Source organism: Chiloscyllium punctatum, chromosome 16 (genome assembly GCF_047496795.1).
Source record: "Chiloscyllium punctatum isolate Juve2018m chromosome 16, sChiPun1.3, whole genome shotgun sequence".
NCBI classification, from domain to species: domain Eukaryota; kingdom Metazoa; phylum Chordata; class Chondrichthyes; order Orectolobiformes; family Hemiscylliidae; genus Chiloscyllium; species Chiloscyllium punctatum.
In genome coordinates this window covers 15,758,922-15,779,757 of record NC_092754.1, presented here as the reverse complement: position 1 = coordinate 15,779,757, position 20,836 = coordinate 15,758,922, and the positions used below count along the sequence as shown (strand labels likewise).

Genomic DNA, 20,836 nt, shown 5'->3' with positions numbered 1-20,836 from the left:
TGTTAAGAACTTGTTGCAATTTGAACCTTGTTGTAAAGAAAACTTTACTACAATAAAGCTTCCTTTTTATCCAGGCTTCAGATGTGTGATGATCTTTGACCAAGAGCGGTACTATAAGGAAAATGTGTAGTTATTCTAAATTTGTTAAATCTGTGTTTTTATTTTCAAAGAATGTTTGAAAACCATATGGATCTTCTGAATTGATCAGTTGCAATATTTTTAGATTAGATTCCCTACAGTGTGGAAACAGGTCATTTGGCCCAACAAGTTCACACCGACCCTCCGAAGAGTAACCCAGCCAGACCCATTACCTCTGTCTAATGCACCCGACACTATGGGCCATCCACCTAACCTGCACATCTTTGGATTGTTGGACGAAACCAGAGCACCCAGAGGAAACCCACACAGACACGGAGAGAATATGCAAACTCCACACCGTCGGTTACCCGAGGCTGGAATAGAACCCAGGTCCCTGGCGCTGTGAGGCAGCAGTGCTAATCGCTGAGCCACTGTGCTACCTAAATACTAGTCCATGTGATCCGGCAACTGTATACCTGGAAGCAGTACCAACAGGGCAGAAGTTAAGACAGAAGCCACACGGAAAGTATGAATAAAAGTTTTAAACAGGAGCTGAAGAATGTAAGCATTCAGTGCATAGATGTAAAAAGAAAGAAGGAACAGTGAGTTTTTGTGTAAATTGATTTTTAAAAATTTGGCCGAAAGGAGATAGGAGCTCTTGGAGTATTTGGTGAGGTGACTTAAAAGGTCTGAAACCTGAAAAGCTATGTGAATAAAGACATGAAAGAGCTGAGTGTTTTCTCAGAAGTGGCCAAATTATGAAACTCAAAGGTGAAAGGTTTCGCTAACCAGGGCTGCTGACTTATCTTGTATGAAGTGCCAATGCATGTTTTACTGCATTTAAGGTGCTACATGAAAGCACAGTAGTTTTGTAACATTATTTTCAATACATTGTTTTATTAGTTTTGTCGTAACTGAAGAAAAAAGTTGGATTCTGCAGTGGGATAAACAAACAATACTGATTATAAATAGAGTTGTAAGTCAACCAAACATCAGACTTGTCTAGGGCATGTAACTTTTTAAGGCTTGAATCCTCATAAAAGGATAGCGCAGTAATAGAGCCTGATGCTTATGCTAGTTGTCTAACAACCCAGAAATCATTAGTTCCTGTCTAACCACTGACAGTGGTGAAATACATCAATGGTGCACTAGAAAAATATTATTGCAACAAGGGGTAGACAATGAATAGTGGCACTAACAAAGTTGTGTGCATGGCTGAGTGCACTAGGTAACAGACTTGGAAGTGTTACTGAGCCCAGCACTGCAAGACAACTGAACTAGCATAAGTGGGACAAAGTTAATTAGACCTTATATGCTTCAGTGGCTGTCATTTAGCATGTGTAGGTGACTTTCAGCTCTTTTGCATTGCAACACGCAACAACCCCTCACAACCAGTTCCCTTCTAAATTTTGTCATTCAGCATTATCAAACAAAAGAAAATTCACACAAAATCAGCAGAAATAGATCCAAACAAGCAAAGAACCACAAAATTCTAAATCTGTCTTTATTTTAAAGCTCCTTGCACTTTAAGATGATTTGCTTGTCTGTAGTGCTGACAGTGGGAATTTGGAATTTTCTTTGCAAAGCACTTAGCAAAACAATTCTGTAATAATCCAGTGCCTAGGTAATGAATCATTTTTGAGTACTAACGGCTGGGACTGTGGAGTTTTGTGTGGGGAATTACTATCCGCCTATGAGAACGAATGTTTGGATTTGCAGCAAATACCTCTCTACGCGTTGGTTGCTGAAGACTAGTACAAACAACACTTAATCATTTTGAAACTCTGCTGCACTATGACCAATATGTGAATGTAATGCAAATTTATGCTGAGTGTTGGCCTTCAGGTTTTGACTAATTTTGCTTCCTTCATACTTGCTTCTAAAGGTCAGCATGGTGGGGTTTGGGTTTAAATCTCCTGTCTCTTCTGTGAAAATACTGCAGTCATTTCTAACATGCTAGTGTTGCGGATGGGGGAGATAGAACTTGGATCATGAATTCAATATTTTAAAATAGGTCACAAGCCAATAATTAATTGTTTAATTTTTCCCTTGCTACCAACACTCTCTTCCCCCATCCCATACTATACCTGACAGCCCCCATCATCACACTGCAGTGTGGCTATTCTAGCGCTTCTGAAATCAACAGCCTTAGAATAGACAAGTTAGGAATGATTGTGTAAAAACTATCTTTTTTTTTCTGTCTTTTTGATTGTGGACTGAAATAAGGAAAACACTAGTAAGGCCAGGATTGTTGAGGGGTTATTTCATGTTTTTGAAAGCAAGTTATCTGACATCATTGTATGAAGTGCTTAGACAGCTGATAGTTCAAGGAGTAGTGGAAGAAGATGCAGACAAGCTGAAGCTAAGGTTGTGTACAAATGGAGATTCAATTGGCAACCAGGAGCTGATTGTTCTGTGGAATACTGACCAGTTATCAAAGGCAAACAGCAACTATGTGATTGGATTTCAGGTAGCTGAACAGTTTTGAGCTGTGAATAAGATAAGGCGAAGCTATCAGATCTCCACCAACTCAAGAGCTGTGTCTGTTCTCTGCAACAAAATGACTTTAAATCTGAAGAAAACTGGTTTATTCTTTCTTTAATAGTTTCTATAAGCTATGACTTTTAATAAGTCGGAACTTTTTATTAGTGTGAACCAGCCAACCTGTGCCTCTTGTAAACCAGTAAAAGAATCTGGAGAAGGAAAACTGAGAAGCAGCATTCTGATCAGCACAAGAAACATCTCAGCAAATCCTGTGAATTGACACCACTGAACTGCTTTCCTATTTTTCCCTTCTTCCATAACACCTGTACTTGTTTACATGTGCATGTGTGTAAGGGGAGGTTATAAGAGAATTAGAGTTTTGACTTGTAAAGTTATGCCAAAGGTTCATAATTATTTATATGTAGCAAGAGTATACTTACTTGTTATGAATAGCTATTCTTGATAAGTACAAAATACTGGTCTGTGTTTTCTGTTAACCTGTCAGAAAATCAAGTAAATTGGGGAACTTTATGACTTTCTAAACTATGTTTAACGTTTGTGATGACTCTGGAAATAGTGGAGTACTATTTTCAGTTTTCCGTCTCAGTGAGGTATAATACTTGGCTCAGTTGGTCACACTTTATTTAAATCATTGGGTGTGCAACGTTTTGGCATATCCTAAAAATGTGATTAAATGCTGTATCAAAGCACATGCTTTCTCTCAAAATTTTGATGAAGATGCTTATTGCCTTAAATCTCTGTTCATTGTCAGCTGACTCAGTCAGGCAGAACTGGAGCTGGCCTGAATATATCTGGTTTAGGAAGAAGCCAGGTCTACTCTACCCCAAACACATTCGTGGACCCCAATCTTCCAAGAGCAACACAGCTCGACATTTCCTTCCTCTAGGCCTTGTCATCATTTGAGGGCTGCCTAAGGAGGTTGTCTGTTTATTACCAGAAATTATTAGCAGTCTGTTTGTTCATAAGCTGAATCTAATTTCAATAAAGAATCTTACTACTGGAAGACAGAAAAGACATCCATTCTATCAGTCAGCTGGATACATCAGCAGATTACTCTAAACTAGATTCAGATGGACAGTGACTTAAAATGAACATAGAAAGGATACTGGTAAATGCAGTTAGTTAGCAAACAACTGTAGAGTGGAACGTGACTGGTGTGAAAGCATTAACCTAGGATCGATGAGTTGAATGACCTGTTCTATAGAATCTATGTATATAATCCGATATAAAGTTGTTCCTGGTCCTCCCCTCCCTGCTGGAAATGTGGATGTATGATTGCCAGGAGAGGACTGGATCATATTTAGCTCTGGGGTCCTCACAATCAGATGGTCTGTCAAAGCTGACATTTGCAGAGGGTCAATTAAATGAAGAAATAAATGGTGTGACACAAAGTTGAGAACATGAATGTTTAAATAGACTATTTATTCCATACCTAAATGAGGGAATAGAAGAAAATCGCTTTCTAAATTCATTTTTCCTTGGGGAAATAATGGTCCATTTGTATTATTGCTCGACTAGAGACCAAGGTAATGTTCTGGGGATCTGGGTTCAAATCCCACCATGGCAGATGACTATGAAACCATTGTCAATTGTCAGGAAAATCCATCTGATTCACTCCCTTTCTTTGAGGAAGGAAACAGCTGTCCTTACCTAGTTTGACCTACATGTGACTCCAGGCTCATAGCAATGTTGTCTCTTCAGGGATGGGCAATAAATACTGTCCTCCCCAACGATGCCCACATCCCATGGGTTAATAAAAAAGCTGATGGCACAGCATATTAACACCATATCATGAAGGGTCGTATTAATGGGATGTACAGCCTGTGGAATTCAGGGTGAAACAATTGGTTAGCCAAATGAGTTCTTTTTGATAATTCCATGCATAGGAAGATATATTTTAAAAAAGCCTGAAATTTACACCAATTAAGTCAGGTATTCTCTCCTAAAACTGAGATTAGATAATTAAGGCAGTGTTATTAGGAACAGTATTACCTGTGCTTTGTTCAACCTGGAAATTCTCATTATTGACTCTATTTAAAAAGTGGAAATATATCGCATTTCCATACACTACCTTCCCAAATTTTAACTCTTTTTGGCTAAAATTTAATATATACAAGCTTAATAAATGTAGGTTTATTATTAATACATGCCACTCTTGACTTGTATGATTTAAATGATCCCTAAGCAGGTAAAAGCACTAGTATTCAAACTTGAACCATGATCCAATCATAGAAAAGGACTTTCATTGTATTGTGCTGGTATCAGTACTAACACTTGAATTAAAGTAGACAGCTTTAGTTGAAGTTCCCTATCCATTATCCTTTGATCTTCTATATTTTTACGTCTGTCCAGTTTTCCTTTAAATAATGTAATGGTCTGTACCTCAACACCTCTCTTGAGGTGAAGTATTCTATGTTCTAATAACATCTGTTTGGGACAGAAAAACATTTTCCTCACTTTCTTCTTCATTCTTCTAAAATCCTGGAGTGAATTCCACTATTATTCCCTCTGGCCTTTTTTTTTCATGCATGAATTTTATTGAAAATATTCCAGGGATTTAATTTGCTTTCCTCTTTGTCCTGTTCATTAGACGCAAGGGTATTTTTAATATATACAAAAGGTTGAGAATGGAGAAAACATTTAAATGCAGCTGCTATTAATGGTAACATTTCCAAGTGCATTGAGTCACTAACGGTATACACCAGAAAGTTTTGATACCCAGTCTATCTTACAACCAGAGTGGTGAAAGGCTAATAGAAGCTGTTAGTATCCCTGGGCTAAGGAACGGAAAATTAACCTGACTTCCTGCTCCTGATGACTACCCAGTGAGCTAAATCACTCATTTGAGAGAATAGGCTCAGGTTTCTATCCTGGCCCTATGAGGTTGAAGAAACTCTTGATTCTCATTGATCTAAGAATGACCATTTGGGCATGGAGGAGAAGCCTTGCTTGTGAAGTTATATGCCAGTTAGTTAAGAAAAAAAGAGAGGAAATGCAGGAGTACTACACTTGAGTTTTACTGTTGAACAGTGGACCATAGCATTTGGATCAATGTCAATTTCTAACAATGAAAAGAATGGGTGGCACGGTGGCACAGTGGTTAGCACTGCTGCCTCACAGCGCCAGAGACCCGGGTTCATTTCCCGCCTCAGGCGACTGACTGTGTGGAGTTTGCACATTCTCCCCGTGTCTGCGTGGGTTTCCTCTGGGTGCTCCGGTTTCCTCCCACAGTCCAAAGATGTGGAGGTTAGGTGAATTGGCCGTGCTAAATTGCCCGTAGTGTTAGGTAAGGGGTAGATGTGGGGGAATGGGTGGGTTGCGCTTTGGTGGGGTGGTGTGGACTTGTTGGCCTGTTTCCACACTCTAAGTAATCACACTCCTGGGAGGTTCCAGAGAATGGAGAATTGCACAACTGATGGCCTTGTTCGTGAAAGGTTGGTAAGGATAATACCAGCAATTACAGACCAGGTAGTTTAATTTTGGTAGTGGAGAATCTTCTAGAAACAATTATTTGGGATAAAATTAGTAGTCATGAAAAAGAATAGGTTGATTAGGAAAAGCCAGCATGGATTTCTAAAGGAGAAACTAAGTTGCTGGAGATTTTTTGAAGAGGTAACAGAAAGGCTCAATGAGAATAATGCTGTTGATGGGCCATACTTATATTTCCAGAAGGTGTTTGCTACAGTGCCACACAACAGACTTGTGAGGAAAAGTATAGGTCATAGTATAAAAGGGACAGTAGCAAGGTGTATGCAAAATTAAGCTGAATAAAAATGCATTTTTTTTTGGGCTGGAGGAAGGTTTGAGGTGGAGTTCCTCATGGATGGGCATCGGGGCCCTTGCTTTTCATGATATATATTAATGATTTGGATATTGGTGTGCAAAGGACAATATCAAAGTTTGCAAATGACACAAGACTTACAGAAACCAAGCTGTGAATAGGACAGTATGAACTCCAAAAGGACATCGATAAATAGGTGGGGAGATAGATGGCAGACAAAGTTTGGTGCAGAGAAGTGTGAGGTGATGAACTCTGGTAGGCAATATAAAATGGTGGTACGATTCTAACGTGCAGGAGCAGAGGGACCTGTATATATGTGCACTGATGATGGCAGGACAGATGGAGAGAGCAGTTAATAGAGCATTCTTGGATTTATTAGTCTGGGCATAGTATACAAGAGCAAGGAGTTGATAGTGAACTTGTAGAAGTCACTTCTTAGACCTCAGTTGAAGAATTGTGTACAGTTGTAGGTGCCACATTGCAGGAAGTATGTGAATACATTGGAGAGAGTATAGAAGCAATTCATAAAAATGATTCCAAGAAAGAGAAACTTCAGTCATGAGGATAGATTTAAGAAGTTGGGACTGCTATTCTTGGAGAGAAGAAGGCTGAGAGATTTAATGGTGGTTTTCAAAATCATGAGTGACCTGGATAGAGTGGTTAGGGAGAAAATGTTTCCGTTTGTAAAAAGAACAGGAATGAGAGAGCAGAGATATAAACTTATGTGAAAGAGAAGCCAGGGTGATGGTAACAAAACCTTTTTCAAATAAGTAATAATTAGGGTTTGGAATGCACTGCCTGGAAATGCACTGGAGGCAGTTTCAGTTGAGGCAGTCAAGAAGGCATTCAATGTTTGTTTGGATAGAAATAGTGTGCAAGGGAAAAAGCAGGTGATTGGTGCTAGATAATGATGGACATGTGAAGAGCCGATGTAGGCTCAGTGGGCCGAATGACCACCACCTGCACCGTAACAATTTTGTGATTCTGTGATTATACCTCCTTTCTAGTCCAAAGCTGATAATTAGTCCTCAAATCAAGTAATACATTCCTCTGAAGTTGCAATTGCATTTCCTCATGAGGGAGAGAGGTGTAAAGAAATGCCGATCATAGAAGGGATAGGTGTAGAGAGACTGTACGTGTGTTCCTGTGAGGAACAGAGGTGTAAAGTTATTGTATGTTCTTGTGAGAGACCGAAGTGTTAGAGATACCATGTAAGCACTTGTCAGAGTTTCAGGTTGTAATGAACTTTACAGTCTTGTGAGGGACATAAGTATCGAGGAAATTTGTCGATGTGTGTACATACTGAATCTCCTTGTGAGGGACAGAGTTCCAGAGGGACTGTATGGCCTTGTGAGGGACGTAAATGTAGAGGAACTTTGCAGAAGTGTACAGGTACTGAATGACCTTGTGAGGGACATTTCCAGAGGGACTGAATGGCCTTGAGGGACAGAATTCTAAAGGGACTGAATGTCCTATAAGTTATAGAGGGATTGTGTGTCCTTGTGAGGGACAGAGATGTAAATGTACTATATTCTGATGAGTGACAAAATGGAGAGGGGCTGTCCATAGAATCAACTAGTATGGGTTAGGGCCAGAAACCTAGCAAGTACAACCCTTTTTTGGTGGTAATTAATTTACTTGTATTAAGGATCGATTGATTAATGGATACAAAACAGTCGGTAGGAATAAGCAAATCTTCAGCTGGCAGGTTATAACTGGTAGGTACCATTTGGGCTAATGCTTTGAGCACAACCATTAACAATCTATATCAATTATTTTCATGAGGGAACAGAGTGTAGCGTTTCAGGATTTGTTAATAATTCAAAGCTAAGGGGGAAAGTAAACCTTATGAAGAACAGAAAGAGATTGCAAAGGAATTTGAACATGTGAAGTGAGTGATGAAAAGCTGGGAGATGGACTGTAATTTGGGTAAATGGGAAATTATCTACTTTTATTGGAACAATAGTAAAACCACAATATTTCTAAAAGATAAAAGACTAAAAATTGTTGGTATTGGACCCAAAAAAAAATATTCTCTGGGTATGACATGCAGCTAGGAAGGCAAATGTTATGTTTGCCTTTATTGCAAGAAGGTTGGAGTACAACAATTTTAAGACTTACTGCAAATACATAGTTAAAAATCACACAACACCAGGTTGTAGTCCAACAGGTTTAATTGGAAGCACACTAGCTTTCGGAGCGACATTCCTTCATCAGGTGATTGTGCAATTACATAGGCTTTGTTCAGACAATACCTGGTAAACTGCAAGTTTGGTTTACTTTCCTGAGGAAGAATATACTTACTTTGGAGGGGTTGCAACAAAGATTCACTAGATTGATGCCTTGGACAAGGGAAGATTGAATAGAATAGATCTATATTCTCTGTATAAGCATAAAACATGATCTCATTGAAATGTATAAAATTCTCACAAAGATTTGACAGTATATACTGACAGGTTGTTTCTTTGAGCTGGAGAGTCCAGAAATTAGATATACAGTGTCAGAACTGGGGAATAAGCATTTTGGACAGAAGTGAGGAGACATTTCTTCACTCAGGCTTGTGAATCTTCCGAATTATCCACCCCAGATGGCAGGGGTTACTCAGCTGTTAGGTTTATATAAAACTGAAATTGAATGATTTATGGGCACAAAGGGAAGAGATTTGGGGATTAGTGAAGAAAGTAAATTTGAGGTTGAAAATCAGCTATGATCTGAGTGAACAAAGGAGCAGACTTCATGTGCTGTATGGTGTCCTACTGCTTCTATGTCTTAGATTGTTTTGTAAGAGTACTTGTCATCTGTCAGCTTTTGGTTAAGATTCCAAAGCAGAGATTTTACAATGATTGCTCCAAATGTTTGGAACATGGAGAATTTGTTGGCTGCTTGTATTCTGCCATTTTTCCCAGAGGAGACCTTGCTCTCCACACCTGCTCATTCAGTTATGGCTGTTTACTACACTGAACAAGTGGGGATTCTTAGAGATCCTTTCACCTATGAAATTTTAGGGAAATAAGTTGATAGGAATGTGCTCCCCATGCATTCCGATGTCTTTGAAGAAAAACACTCCTTGTATTTCTCTGGACCCTTTCTCCGGAATACCTCCAGGAATCAAACATGTTATTTACAGGTCAACTGTAATGACTGTACACAAACATCCTACATGGGTTAAAAGATTCAGAAACAGCTGCTGACTGCATACCATTTATTACCAAAGTTTATTTGGAAACCATCAAAATTTTTGTTGTGTAAAGTAGCATAATATGTTCCAGTGCTACTCTTTCATCTCTGGCCATCAGGTCCAATGCATGCCAACCAGCGATCCAAGGTAGAGTGATGCATGACAAATGAGGTGCATTCATTTTTTGCAAGCAGCCTATTGAAAGATTAAAAAAGAGAGTAAAAGATTGAAGAAGCTATTTTGATCCAGTGACTTTGTGTCTATCCTGGAGTCTCAGCATTACATGCTGTGAGTGCAGTCATGGTACCTTTTAGATTAGATTACTTACAGTGTGGAAACAGGCCCTTTGGCCCAACAAGTCCACACCGACCCGCCGAAGCACAACCCACCCAGACCCATTCCCCTACATTTACCCCTTCACCTAACACTACGGGCAATTTAGCACGGCCAATTCACCTAACCTGCACATTTTGGATTGTGGGAGGAAACCGGAGCACCCGGAGGAAACCCACGCAGACACAAGGGAGAATGTGCAACCTCCACACAGTCAGTCACCTGAGGTGGGAAATGAACCCGGGTCTCTGGCGCTGTGAGGCAGCAGTGCCATCCACTGTGCCACCGTACTGCCCATAGGTATACCTATGTGTATTTAAAGAGTCACTTCAGAAAAGTTGGCAATACAAAGTCCACTTCATTAATCTAACAATCTGGCATTGAAATGCTCCACAATTGAATAACCCCCGTCAAAACTGTCTGCCTAGGTTCTCACGTGAAGGATGGCCAGCTTGAACCAGATGATAGAGAAGGCTGCTGATCTATGTTAAGATGACCCAGTACCCTTGAGAAGAGTTTGGGTGATAATAAGAAGGACAGGTTTGACCTGTTGAATGCCTGCTCTGCTTATTTGCAATTGGGAGGAATTTTCACAGATCTGATTGCTCGTTATGCTTGCTACAATTTATAAGTTTGTGTATAGCAGCTGAATTTTGTATTCACCAAGGTGAGGACCTGGAATTGCTTTGCATTGCATCAGTGCCAACAACCAAAGCTCCCAGACTATATATAGCGCTGCCAGATGCAGTGGCATGCTCCCTTTACCCTGCTGCAACAATGTAGATATATGGTACCATAGGGGATGTATAGTTTTATAATGGCCATATGTTCTATAATGGGGGAGCTTTGGTATTATAGTTGGGGGGTGGGGTGGGGGGCGGGGGGGCATATGATTCTTTGGAGGATATGCTTCTGTAGTGCGTTTGTAATGCAAAATATTATTTTGTGCTAACATTGTGGTTGGGTTACAATACTGTTTTATCGTGGGGATATTAGGGGGGATGTGGTTCTGTGGGGCACATTTGCATGGAGGATATCATTCATTAGAGGTGATAAGGTCCTGCGGAAAATTTGCTTCTGTGTAGAGTATTGGTTTTGGTAAAGAGGAGAGGATGGTTTCTAACCGACATCACATCAGTGGTTGAAATGTTTTCCTTTCATTTCAGGGACAGTGGAGAAATGACCTGTTTAATGGACAAGGCTCCATGATTCATTGTAGTGGAGTCATTTATGATGGAATATGGATCAATGGCCGTCCCGCTGGTGCGTACTCTTCAGACTGCAATACCAATTGCATTTGTCACACTGATAACACAGTCATTGATTAACAATTATGTAGTTCGTGTTGTTTTAGTGATGTAGGGTACTAAGAGGTTATGATCTGATGAAAATTTAGAGGGCATACAATCATGTGTTTTTAATGGTTATTTGAATAGTCACCGCTTGTCATCAAGTGGTCCTATTTCCTCTATTTTATACTTTAGCACAAAAGCTATTTTGTAAGCATCCCAAACATTTGATATTTTGTTGGAAAGATTTTTTTTATTAGATATATTTCCTCTTGATAGCCATTGTCTTTACTATGTTTGTCAAGAGCATGGATAATACTGTTAAGACTGCTGGGCAGCACAGTGGCTCAGTGATTAACGCTGCTGCCTCACAGTGCCAGGGACACAGGTTCAATTCCAGTCACTGGTGACTGTCTGTGTGGAGTTTGCACATTCTCTCCATGTCTGCTTGGGTTTCCTCTGGGTACTCTGGTTTCCTCCCACGGTCCAAAGATTTGCAGGTTAGATTGATTGACCATGCTAAATTGCGCACAGTGTCCAGGGATATGCAGGGTTATGGGGGGGGAGGGGTGTGGTGGTGGTGTTGGGTCGGTGTGGAATCGATGGGCAGAAAGGCTTTCTTCCATGCTGTAACGTTTCTATGATTCTATGATTATTGACCATATTTGGCTTGACAAGGCATTTCAAAGAGTGAACCATATGATGCAGGACAGGAACTATAGTATGGGGTGACAGATCCATTCTCTGATATTAGGAACAAAATACCCAGATTTATTGAATTGAAGATTTGAATTCATGACTTCTGGTTTGCTAGTCCAGGATCATAATCAGTTTATTACTGTCCTGGGCCAGCAGGTGTGCACAAGGAAGCTATCATCAGTATCTAAATTGCTTCACAGTGATAGTATTGGGTCTGAAGATAGTTACACCCTGACCTCAAGTTCACCTGGACCGTCTCAGACTCCTCCCCCCCCCTTCCTAGACCTTTCCATTTCTATCTCAGGCGATCGAATCAACACGGACATTTACTATAAACCGACCGACTCCCACAGCTACCTAGACTACACCTCCTCCCACCCTGCCCCCTGTAAAAACACCATCCCATATTCCCAATTCCGCCACAAATTCACCTGCATCTCCACACACATCATCTATTGCATCCGCTGCACCCGATGTGGCCTCCTCTATATTGGGGAGACAGGCCGCCTACTTGCGGAACATTTCAGAGAACACCTCTGGGACATCCGGACCAACCAACCCAACCACCCCGTAGCTCAACACTTCAACTCCCCCTCCCACTCCACCAAGGACATGCAGATGCTTGGACTCCTCCATCGCCAGACCATAGCAACACGACGTTTGGAGGAAGAGCGCCTCATCTTCCGCCTGGGAACCCTCCAACCACAAGGGATGAACTCAGATTTCTCCAGTTTCCTCATTTCCCCTCCCCCCACCTTGTCTCAGTCAAATATCTCGAACTCAGCACCACCTTCCTAACCTGCAATCTTCTTCCTGAACTCTCCGCCCCCACCCCACTCCAGCCTATCACCCTCACCTTGACCTGCTTCCACCTATCGCATTTCCAACGCCCCTCCCCCAAGTCCCTCCTCCCTACCTTTTATCTTAGCCTGCTGGACACACTTTCCTCATTCCTGAAGAAGGGCTTATGCCCGAAACGTCGATTCTCCTGTTCCTTGGATGCTGCCTGACCTGCTGCGCTTTTCCAGCAACACATTTTCAGCTCTGATCTCCAGCATCTGCAGTCCTCACTTTCTCCTCTGAAGATAGTTAGTTTGCAGGTATGACATGCGGTCATTAAAGCAAGTATTATTTTAACGGTTAGTGTGAAAAGGTTGGACCTTAACAATTATCAGACCTCCTGCAATTACATTGACTTTGTTCAGACAATACCTGGAAAACTGCAAGTTTGGTTTACTTTCCTAAGGAAGAGCATACTTACCTTGGAGGGTTTGCAACAAAAGGTCATGCGATTGATGCCTTAGATGAGGCAAGATTGAATAGAATAGGTCTATACTCTCTCCACTTTATAATATGATCTCATTGAGATGTATAAAATTCTCACAAAGAGTTGACAGTACATACTGACAGTTTATTTCTTTAGTCTGGGGAGTCTAGAAATTAGGGATATAATCACAGAACAAGGTGTTTATGAAAAGCTGTTGAGGATGACTCTGGTTACATTGTTTGTATCAGGCAGTGTTCCCAAATCCAAAGCCAGCTGAAAGCATAGGTGTGTGGACAATGAGTGAAAAATCAATCAAAATTGCCTGAGATTCATTTCCTGATGGAATAATTTCCCCAATTCGTATCGTTAACTGTTATACATAAATTAAGATTATCATCCAGGTGCCTATTGACATGTACTCCAGTAAAAGTCACTGCCTTTAAGGGAAATAGGAAAGAATGTGGCACTGAAAAGAATAAAAATGGGGTTGAAACAGTTGGCTGGGAAAGATTTTCATTTGTAATGAATTAAGTCATAAGATAAAGCATTTTTGTGTTGTATTATTGTAGTTCATCTCTGGTGGTGGTTCTTTATATACCTCCCTTGAGTGTCAGTGACCAGAGCATCTACAGTACTCAAGGTGTGGTCTGTTTGAATATAACTTTGGCTTGTACACTTTTTTTTCTGACTACAGTTCAGTGTACATTTTGTTTTGTTGAATGCGGCTCTGTAGTAATAGATTATGTTTTTGCACTGAGGACATTAATACTCCCACATCCTTCAACTCTGTCCTTAGCTCTTTGCTACCCATTTGCCTTCATAACCTTTTCCATGTTGAATGAAGAATTCACAAAATAAAGTAACATTCCATTCTTCACAGAATTAATTCATTAGTCTAAGGCTGGGGTCCCTGTTACTAGTGTTATTTAGCTTATAGTGTATGACTCTCAATATTTTTTAAATAATGTAATTTGTCTGCTTTTGGGAATAGCTGAAGCCAGTAAGCTGGTGATCCTTGGTGAAGAAATACGGGAGGTGGTGGAGGGCTGTCCTTTCTCTGTTGAAGTTCAGCTCCAAAACAACAAAGGCGAGCTAGTGAAAGGTAAGCGTCTTCCATTATCATAATTATAGAGCTCCTAGAAACCAGAGGCAAACATCACTTGAGACTTAATGCTACTCTAGTAGTTTAGCAGACATATGCACTGTCTGACACTAAATGAATCATTCAGGCTTGAAAGCTCTTCTTGACATTGTCATGTGGACAATGTACACAGTGCATTAATCCCAGTTGAGTAACAGCAGCACTGTTGCATTTGGCCCAGTGGGAAAGGGCATTTGTTTGAATGTTGGGCAAGAACCAGCAAAAGGCTCGAGTCTGATGCATCTTCTCCATGTCATCCCACCAAATCGATCCAGCTGTGGCATCACCATCCCCCACCCACCCAACTTCATGACACCACCCCACTTCCCAGTTTTATTGACTGGCAGCACTAATTACCTGAGTTTGCATATGAAGAATTACCACTTGGGTGAGAAATAAAACTCTGGCAAATTGAGCACCTTGATGATAGAGAATATGATATAACTCTGGCTAGACATGACTTGGAATAAGGTGCAATGAACAACATGTTGTCTAGCGAAAACAAACTCTCTCAGCACAGATTAACAATATCTCCCCCCCCCCCCCCCCCCCCCCACCCAAAATTTGGTTTAGTACCAATGATGCAATGTGTTTCCACAGCCTTGTTCAGCCTTAATAACATGCAGAAAAATATTTAAAACACCACAGGAATATTTTTCTGGAAATTTAGAACTAGTCACATTTTTTCATTATCCTGGAATGTACATCAGTAGATGTCATACACGACAGCCTGCAGCAGATGACCCAATTTCACATTTTTTAAATGCGCGAAGGGTACCTGAAAGAGCAACACTCCAATTTAATTTATTTCATAGACAGCAAATGCTTGCTAATGGCTAGGACCTGTCAGTTGCAATGCTGGTTTCCCGCTAGCAAAACTGATCCAAAGCAAACCCAAGCTGACAAGCTGGCTGGCTGGCAACAAAAAGGCTAACTTTTGGAAGGAACAAACTGTCAAGCAATGGAAATATTTCCTACAAATGCTCACAAATTTGAAAGCACTGTAAGGACTTGATGCCAATCTGACTTTGTATTATTTTGCCCAGTAGCTGATTTGCAATATGCAGAGTGGTGTTCAATTTGTGAATACACGGAGATTGATCATGCCCATTTTCTATTAACTGTTGAACTGGGCCGACTAACACCCTGACTCTCTCACTAATTCAGAGTAAATAGACATGGTTTCTCCCACAGTTGGCACACTATCTGGCATGAAACTAAGCAATACAAACCCAAACATATGATCTAAACTGAGAGCCGGCAACTCAAGCTGGAAAGCATGTGTGTTTGAGTATCAGATGAGGATAAGATCCAGTCCAGATATGATGTTCCCCCCCCATGCTAGAATGGTGTCAGCAATTAATGTTAAGAGTCTAACAAGGAAAGTAGCTGCCTGGGTAAGATAGTATATATCAGAAAGGAAAGGGAAGAAAATTGAATGAGCAAATAAGATTTTTTTTGCATTTGGCAGTTTGAACCAATGAAACTGGTAAGACACAAGAATTATATCAATGCACTGACTCAAAACCAACAAGTTAGAGCTGACGAATTTGGTCTGCAGTTGCCATTTTGTGAGGCCCAAGAAACAGAAAGCCAAAATAGAAGAATAAAATAATAAGCAGACTCAGTGCTTGGAGAAAGAGAAGCTCATTAAAGGAACAAGAAAGATTCAGGAAAGTGTGACAGTAAAACAAAGAATAATTTGGTGATTAAAAGAAAGATAAAAACAGAAAGAAGTCCAAAAGAGGAAAATAAAAGGAAATGCAAAATACAAAATATTGGAAGAACATGAAGACAGGGAGTGTAATTTGAAGAAAAGATTTTTAAAATTGCAAAAGGAGCATATGCAGGACTGTCAGAGACAGGCTGCTATAAATTGGTGCATGTTCAGCTTTGTCATAGAAATGAGACAATAAATGATGCCTGCAGAAACAGCCTTTACTTTAGACTGGCATTTGTCCAGCTTTATAGAGTTAGAGCTTGCATGGTGCCTGTAGAGACAGATCTCTCCGTGGGCTTATGACAGCCTGCTTTGCTTTTACAGAGAGTCGGACCCATAGAAATGAGCTCACCATGGAATTCTGCTTGTCCAATCTGAAATAATAGAAACTGTTGCTTCTCACTACTCTCATCATTTTATCCAGTGTGGACCTATGCCACACAGATTAGGGCAAACACATTTGTGCTAGGGAGTGGTGCCTCCAAAGATATTTCCCACATGCTGAACTCGGTTAAGCTATTTAGGATGGGATGATGAGAAGCTTTCCCTGAGGCATGGAGAAAAGGAGGAAGTGGTTCATGTGCTGTTTCCACTATTGACTTGATTGGCTACAGCAGGCAAAGCTGTACTTTTTTAAAACAAAAAGAATGTATGATACTCTTTATTTGGCTTTAGCTTTAAGTTTAAATTGTTCCCATTCCTTTAAATTTAACTTGCTTACAGTTTTCATCTTCTAATACCAGTGTCTTGTCTGGACCCATTGTCGGCCTGCGCTATGTAATGAATAATTATGCAAATAAGTGCACTTTGGAGAATTGAGCATTATTAGCTTTTGACCTCTCAGATGGGATTTACACCAGTTCTAAATCATTTAGAAATGCCATCACCCTGAAGATGAAAATTGGCCCCAGTAGTCAGGGCAGCAGTGGTAACAGTTAATTGGCATCAGTGTCCCCGAGACAACAGAAAGGAGAGGATAAAGTAATCAACCAAGGCTTGTCGTACCTGATTGCTGTCAAATGCTGGAAACTGTGTTGTGTGGGCATTCAGTGAGAACAAAATTCAGTTTATCTGTGTTCAGCTTGTCTGTGGTGATTCACTATTGAGACCTACATAAAGGGTGGCCATGAGGGTTAGATACCAGATGTTGGCAATGAGGCAATAGTCCATTCAGAATCAGCAACGTCAGGATGAGAGGAGAAAATTAGGGGTGAATAATCGAATTTAACAAATCCTTGTTTGATTTTTCTTTATGCCTAAGCTATAACATGGCCTGTCTCCAGGTGCTGGGCATCATTCCAGCATCAATGATATGTGTTAACAGCTTTGAATCAGGTTGGGTAGCTTGGGCAGAATGTTTTTGTAGCATTCAGTTAGACAACCAGGAGAGTTACTCAATAGTGCAGTAAAATCTCCCTCCAGTGATCTTCTTTTGCCAAAATGTTTGGAAGTGGGTTGAGCTGTATTCCCCTCACAGCTATCTTTGGGAAGAAGCGAGGCAGCCAGATTCTCTCATGTTTCCTTTTGGCAGGCACAACTCTCTGATGTTATAGCATTCACTGTGGAAGTTATAAAATGCCTGGTTAATCTGCTTGCGGTCAGGTGACCGACCCATCTGTTGCCCATATAATAGCAGTCATAACTCGAGACTATTGTTGTGACAACAGATACCTGGAAACACTCGACTGATGGCTTCAAACTGAAAAATCCACTAGAATCTTGCTAGTGCACAGATGTTATATCCCAGCTGCACAAAAGAATTTATTGCTTTCTTGTTGCTATGCCAACAAAAATATATGCAAAAAATAGTGGATTTCTTTTTGTTGTCAGGTTAATAGATGTATCACCCTTGTATTTTCAATTCTTTTCAGCTGTATTAACTGATATCAGCTAAGGGCAGTGGAACGGTTTGCTGCAACTGATCTCAGCAATCTTGGTCTAGGGAGGTAAAACAGTCAAAATTCCAACTCTAAGCCCCTGCTGGGAAGTACATGTGTGTTTGCATGTTGGGTCGAGGGCAGGATTAGACTCAGCTGTGATGCCACCCCATAACTCAGCAGTCCGCTGACAAACTGTGATGAAAATTTGAACATATGGAGCAGACTGTACAACCTTTAAAGAATTTTCCACAATTCAGTATTATCATAGTGAGTATCTATTTAGCTCCATTCTTAGCATCCATAAATTTATCAATCCCTTTCATGGATATACTCAATAATGGAGCATTCTTAGATCTCTGGAGAAGAGAATTTCAAGGATTCACAACACTGTGAATGAAGAAATTTCTCCTCATCTTATTGATCAAGTCCTAATTCTGAGATGATCACTCATAGTTCTAGACTCCCCAGCCAGAGGAAACATGCTCCAAGCACTTATCCTTTCAAGCTCATAGAGAATGTTATATTTCAATTAATTTGCTTCCCATTTTTCTAAACTCCAGGGAATATTGGTCTTGTCCATTGAATCTCATAAGAGAATTCCCTAATCACAGGAATCACTCTAACAATGGCATCCCAACAAGAATTAGAATTGTGAAGGGAGGAAGAAAATGGAATTAAAAATTAAAGAAATAATTTTTATCAGAAGTGTTTAACCGCTGAGAAAGGATACATTAAGAATGAGCTTAAGATGGAACAAGTAAAACAACAGGCCATTTTGCCATGGTGAGGAGTTTTTAAAACAAAATGAGAGATTGACAAAGTATCATTTGTTTTTGTTTCTCTAAATTCAACAATTGGGAAAAAAGTGCCTTATTGTTCGTGTGATCTCTCTTGGAAAACAGACGCTGCCTTTCTAAGTTTTAAATGGCCATGCAATACTCTCTGAGACCATAATGTAGTTCAGATGTAAACCAGAAGTGTCCAAAACCTTTGTCTTTGTGGGCCACTTAGTGCACAGCATTGAGCCTTATGGGCAATGTATCAGGTTTAAAGCCATGTTCCCCATTAATTCTCATTATATTTCAAGCTGCTGATACTAACAGAACCTGGTTTTCTCATTGAAACTTTATCTGGCAATGAGCGAACAGTCCTATTTAAACAGCCAAAAATTATATGAACACTTAAAGTCAAGTTGCCAGGGCAATACAAGTCATAAACTGTGAGCCGAGGCCTCTCTGGTTAGTCATTAGCTCATATATAGAAGAGGGACTGAAGGGGAAGACAGTACTTTTAATGATGATGTGCTTCTGTTTCCTTTTAGCTGAAAGTGGGCGAGTGTTGCAGATCTTGGCAGGAGTAAAGCATGTTAAGCTCTCCCCAAATGTCAGTGATACCTTCCTGGAGCAGGAGGATCTAGAAGAATCACTTTTTGAAACACCATTGTAAGTGTTCTAGATGAAGGTATAATATAAACATGCTTCAGTCAAATGCTGATAAAATGCACCTAATTTCCCCTTCTGGTTTGATTTTGAAGTATAGTTCAGGTTGCTATTCATCATATGTGAACATGAATAGTAAGTGTGGTATGTTGTTCACCTGTTAGTGCCTCCCTCTGAAGCTTTATTGAAAGTATGCACATATGAGCACATACATATGTACATGTGCATTAGATCAGTACTTCTCAAACATTTTTCCAGTGTGATCCCATTTTAATGTTTAAAAATTGTTACAATCCCAGAATACTGTGAGAGTTATGGGAGATGTTGGGAGAGAATTGTTAAGCAGGAGCTGGGGACAGCTGTTGGACAGGACTGGGTGATGTTGTGAGGCAATGAGAGTTGCTGAACAGGGATCAATTATTCTTTCCATAACCATTCTGAAGATTCTGGTAAGCTTGGAATTGCCCACACATGTATAGTAACCTCACCTCCAGTCCCACCAGAATCTACACATGACATTCACCATTGCTGCATTAGAGTTTTTGACACACAGTTTGTGAATCCTGCAACAGATAGTGGTCAGCAGCCTTGGCTGATTCCTTTCCTCCATTTGTCCAGGGTTTCTTAGTTAATGCAGCACATACCAAGACTCTGATATAATTTTTTGCATCTACCTACCAAACCAATTAAAAGAATCTTCAACTTCAAAGAACACGACTTTTGATATAATATATTTTTGACTTAGAGTGTAGGTTTGCTCGTTGAGCTGTAGGTTTGATATCCAGACGTTTCATTACCTGGCTAGGTAACATCATCAGTGGTGACTTCCAAGTGAAGCTTCACTTGGAGGTAACCACTGATGATGTTACTTAGCCAGGTAATGAAACGTCTGGATATCAAACCTACAGCTCAGCAAGCAAACCGACACCCTAAACCTCAACCTGAGCTACAAACCTTCACAAACCTTGCAAAAAATATTTTTAACTCTTTTCCCAATGGAGAATGCATGTAAAAAGCCACACAAAGTACACCGTACAGTTGAGATTCTTCTGAGATTTAATTTTAGGTGCTGGATCTATTTGTTTCATTCACTCTTGTGAGTAGCTTCACTAGCTTGCCACCCCGAGTTGCCCTTGAGAAGATGGTAGTGAGCTACCTACTCAATTGCTGTAGTCCATGTGCTGTAGGTAGACCCACAATGCCATTAAGGAATGGTGATATTATTTTCAGGTGGTGGTGTTCACGTGTATCTGCTGCCCTTCTTGATGGTAAAAAGCTAAAGTTGCCATGGTCCTAGTGGACCATAGGGCTGCTCTCACAGTAGAGAGAAATGACTGGTGGTGGTTTAATCTGAGAGTTCCATGCCTCAGGCAAGAGGAGAGGTTGAAAAACAGTCCTTCATGGCAATCTCAGCTAGTCCGGGAGTTGAATCCAAGCTGATCCTGCTTAACATTTGTTGAGCTTCCACTGCTGTACTCGGACCTCAGGTGTAAGCTGTTTGTATTCTCCTAAAGGCTGGGACACCT

General features: G+C 40.4%; 1 protein-coding gene across 3 annotated transcripts in view; it reads left to right on the top strand.

Annotated features, from left to right (window-relative positions):
• The window catches only part of LOC140486985 (MORN repeat-containing protein 1-like), a 194,607-nt gene that overhangs the window by 29,966 nt on the left and 143,805 nt on the right, over nt 1–20,836 (top strand). For all 3 annotated transcript variants that reach the window (XM_072586286.1, XM_072586287.1, XM_072586288.1), the window contains exons 7-9: nt 11,042–11,138; nt 14,122–14,232; nt 19,193–19,313. In XM_072586286.1, coding sequence (XP_072442387.1) covers nt 11,042–11,138; nt 14,122–14,232; nt 19,193–19,313 — 329 coding nt within the window. The remainder of the gene's footprint in view (nt 1–11,041; nt 11,139–14,121; nt 14,233–19,192; nt 19,314–20,836) is intronic.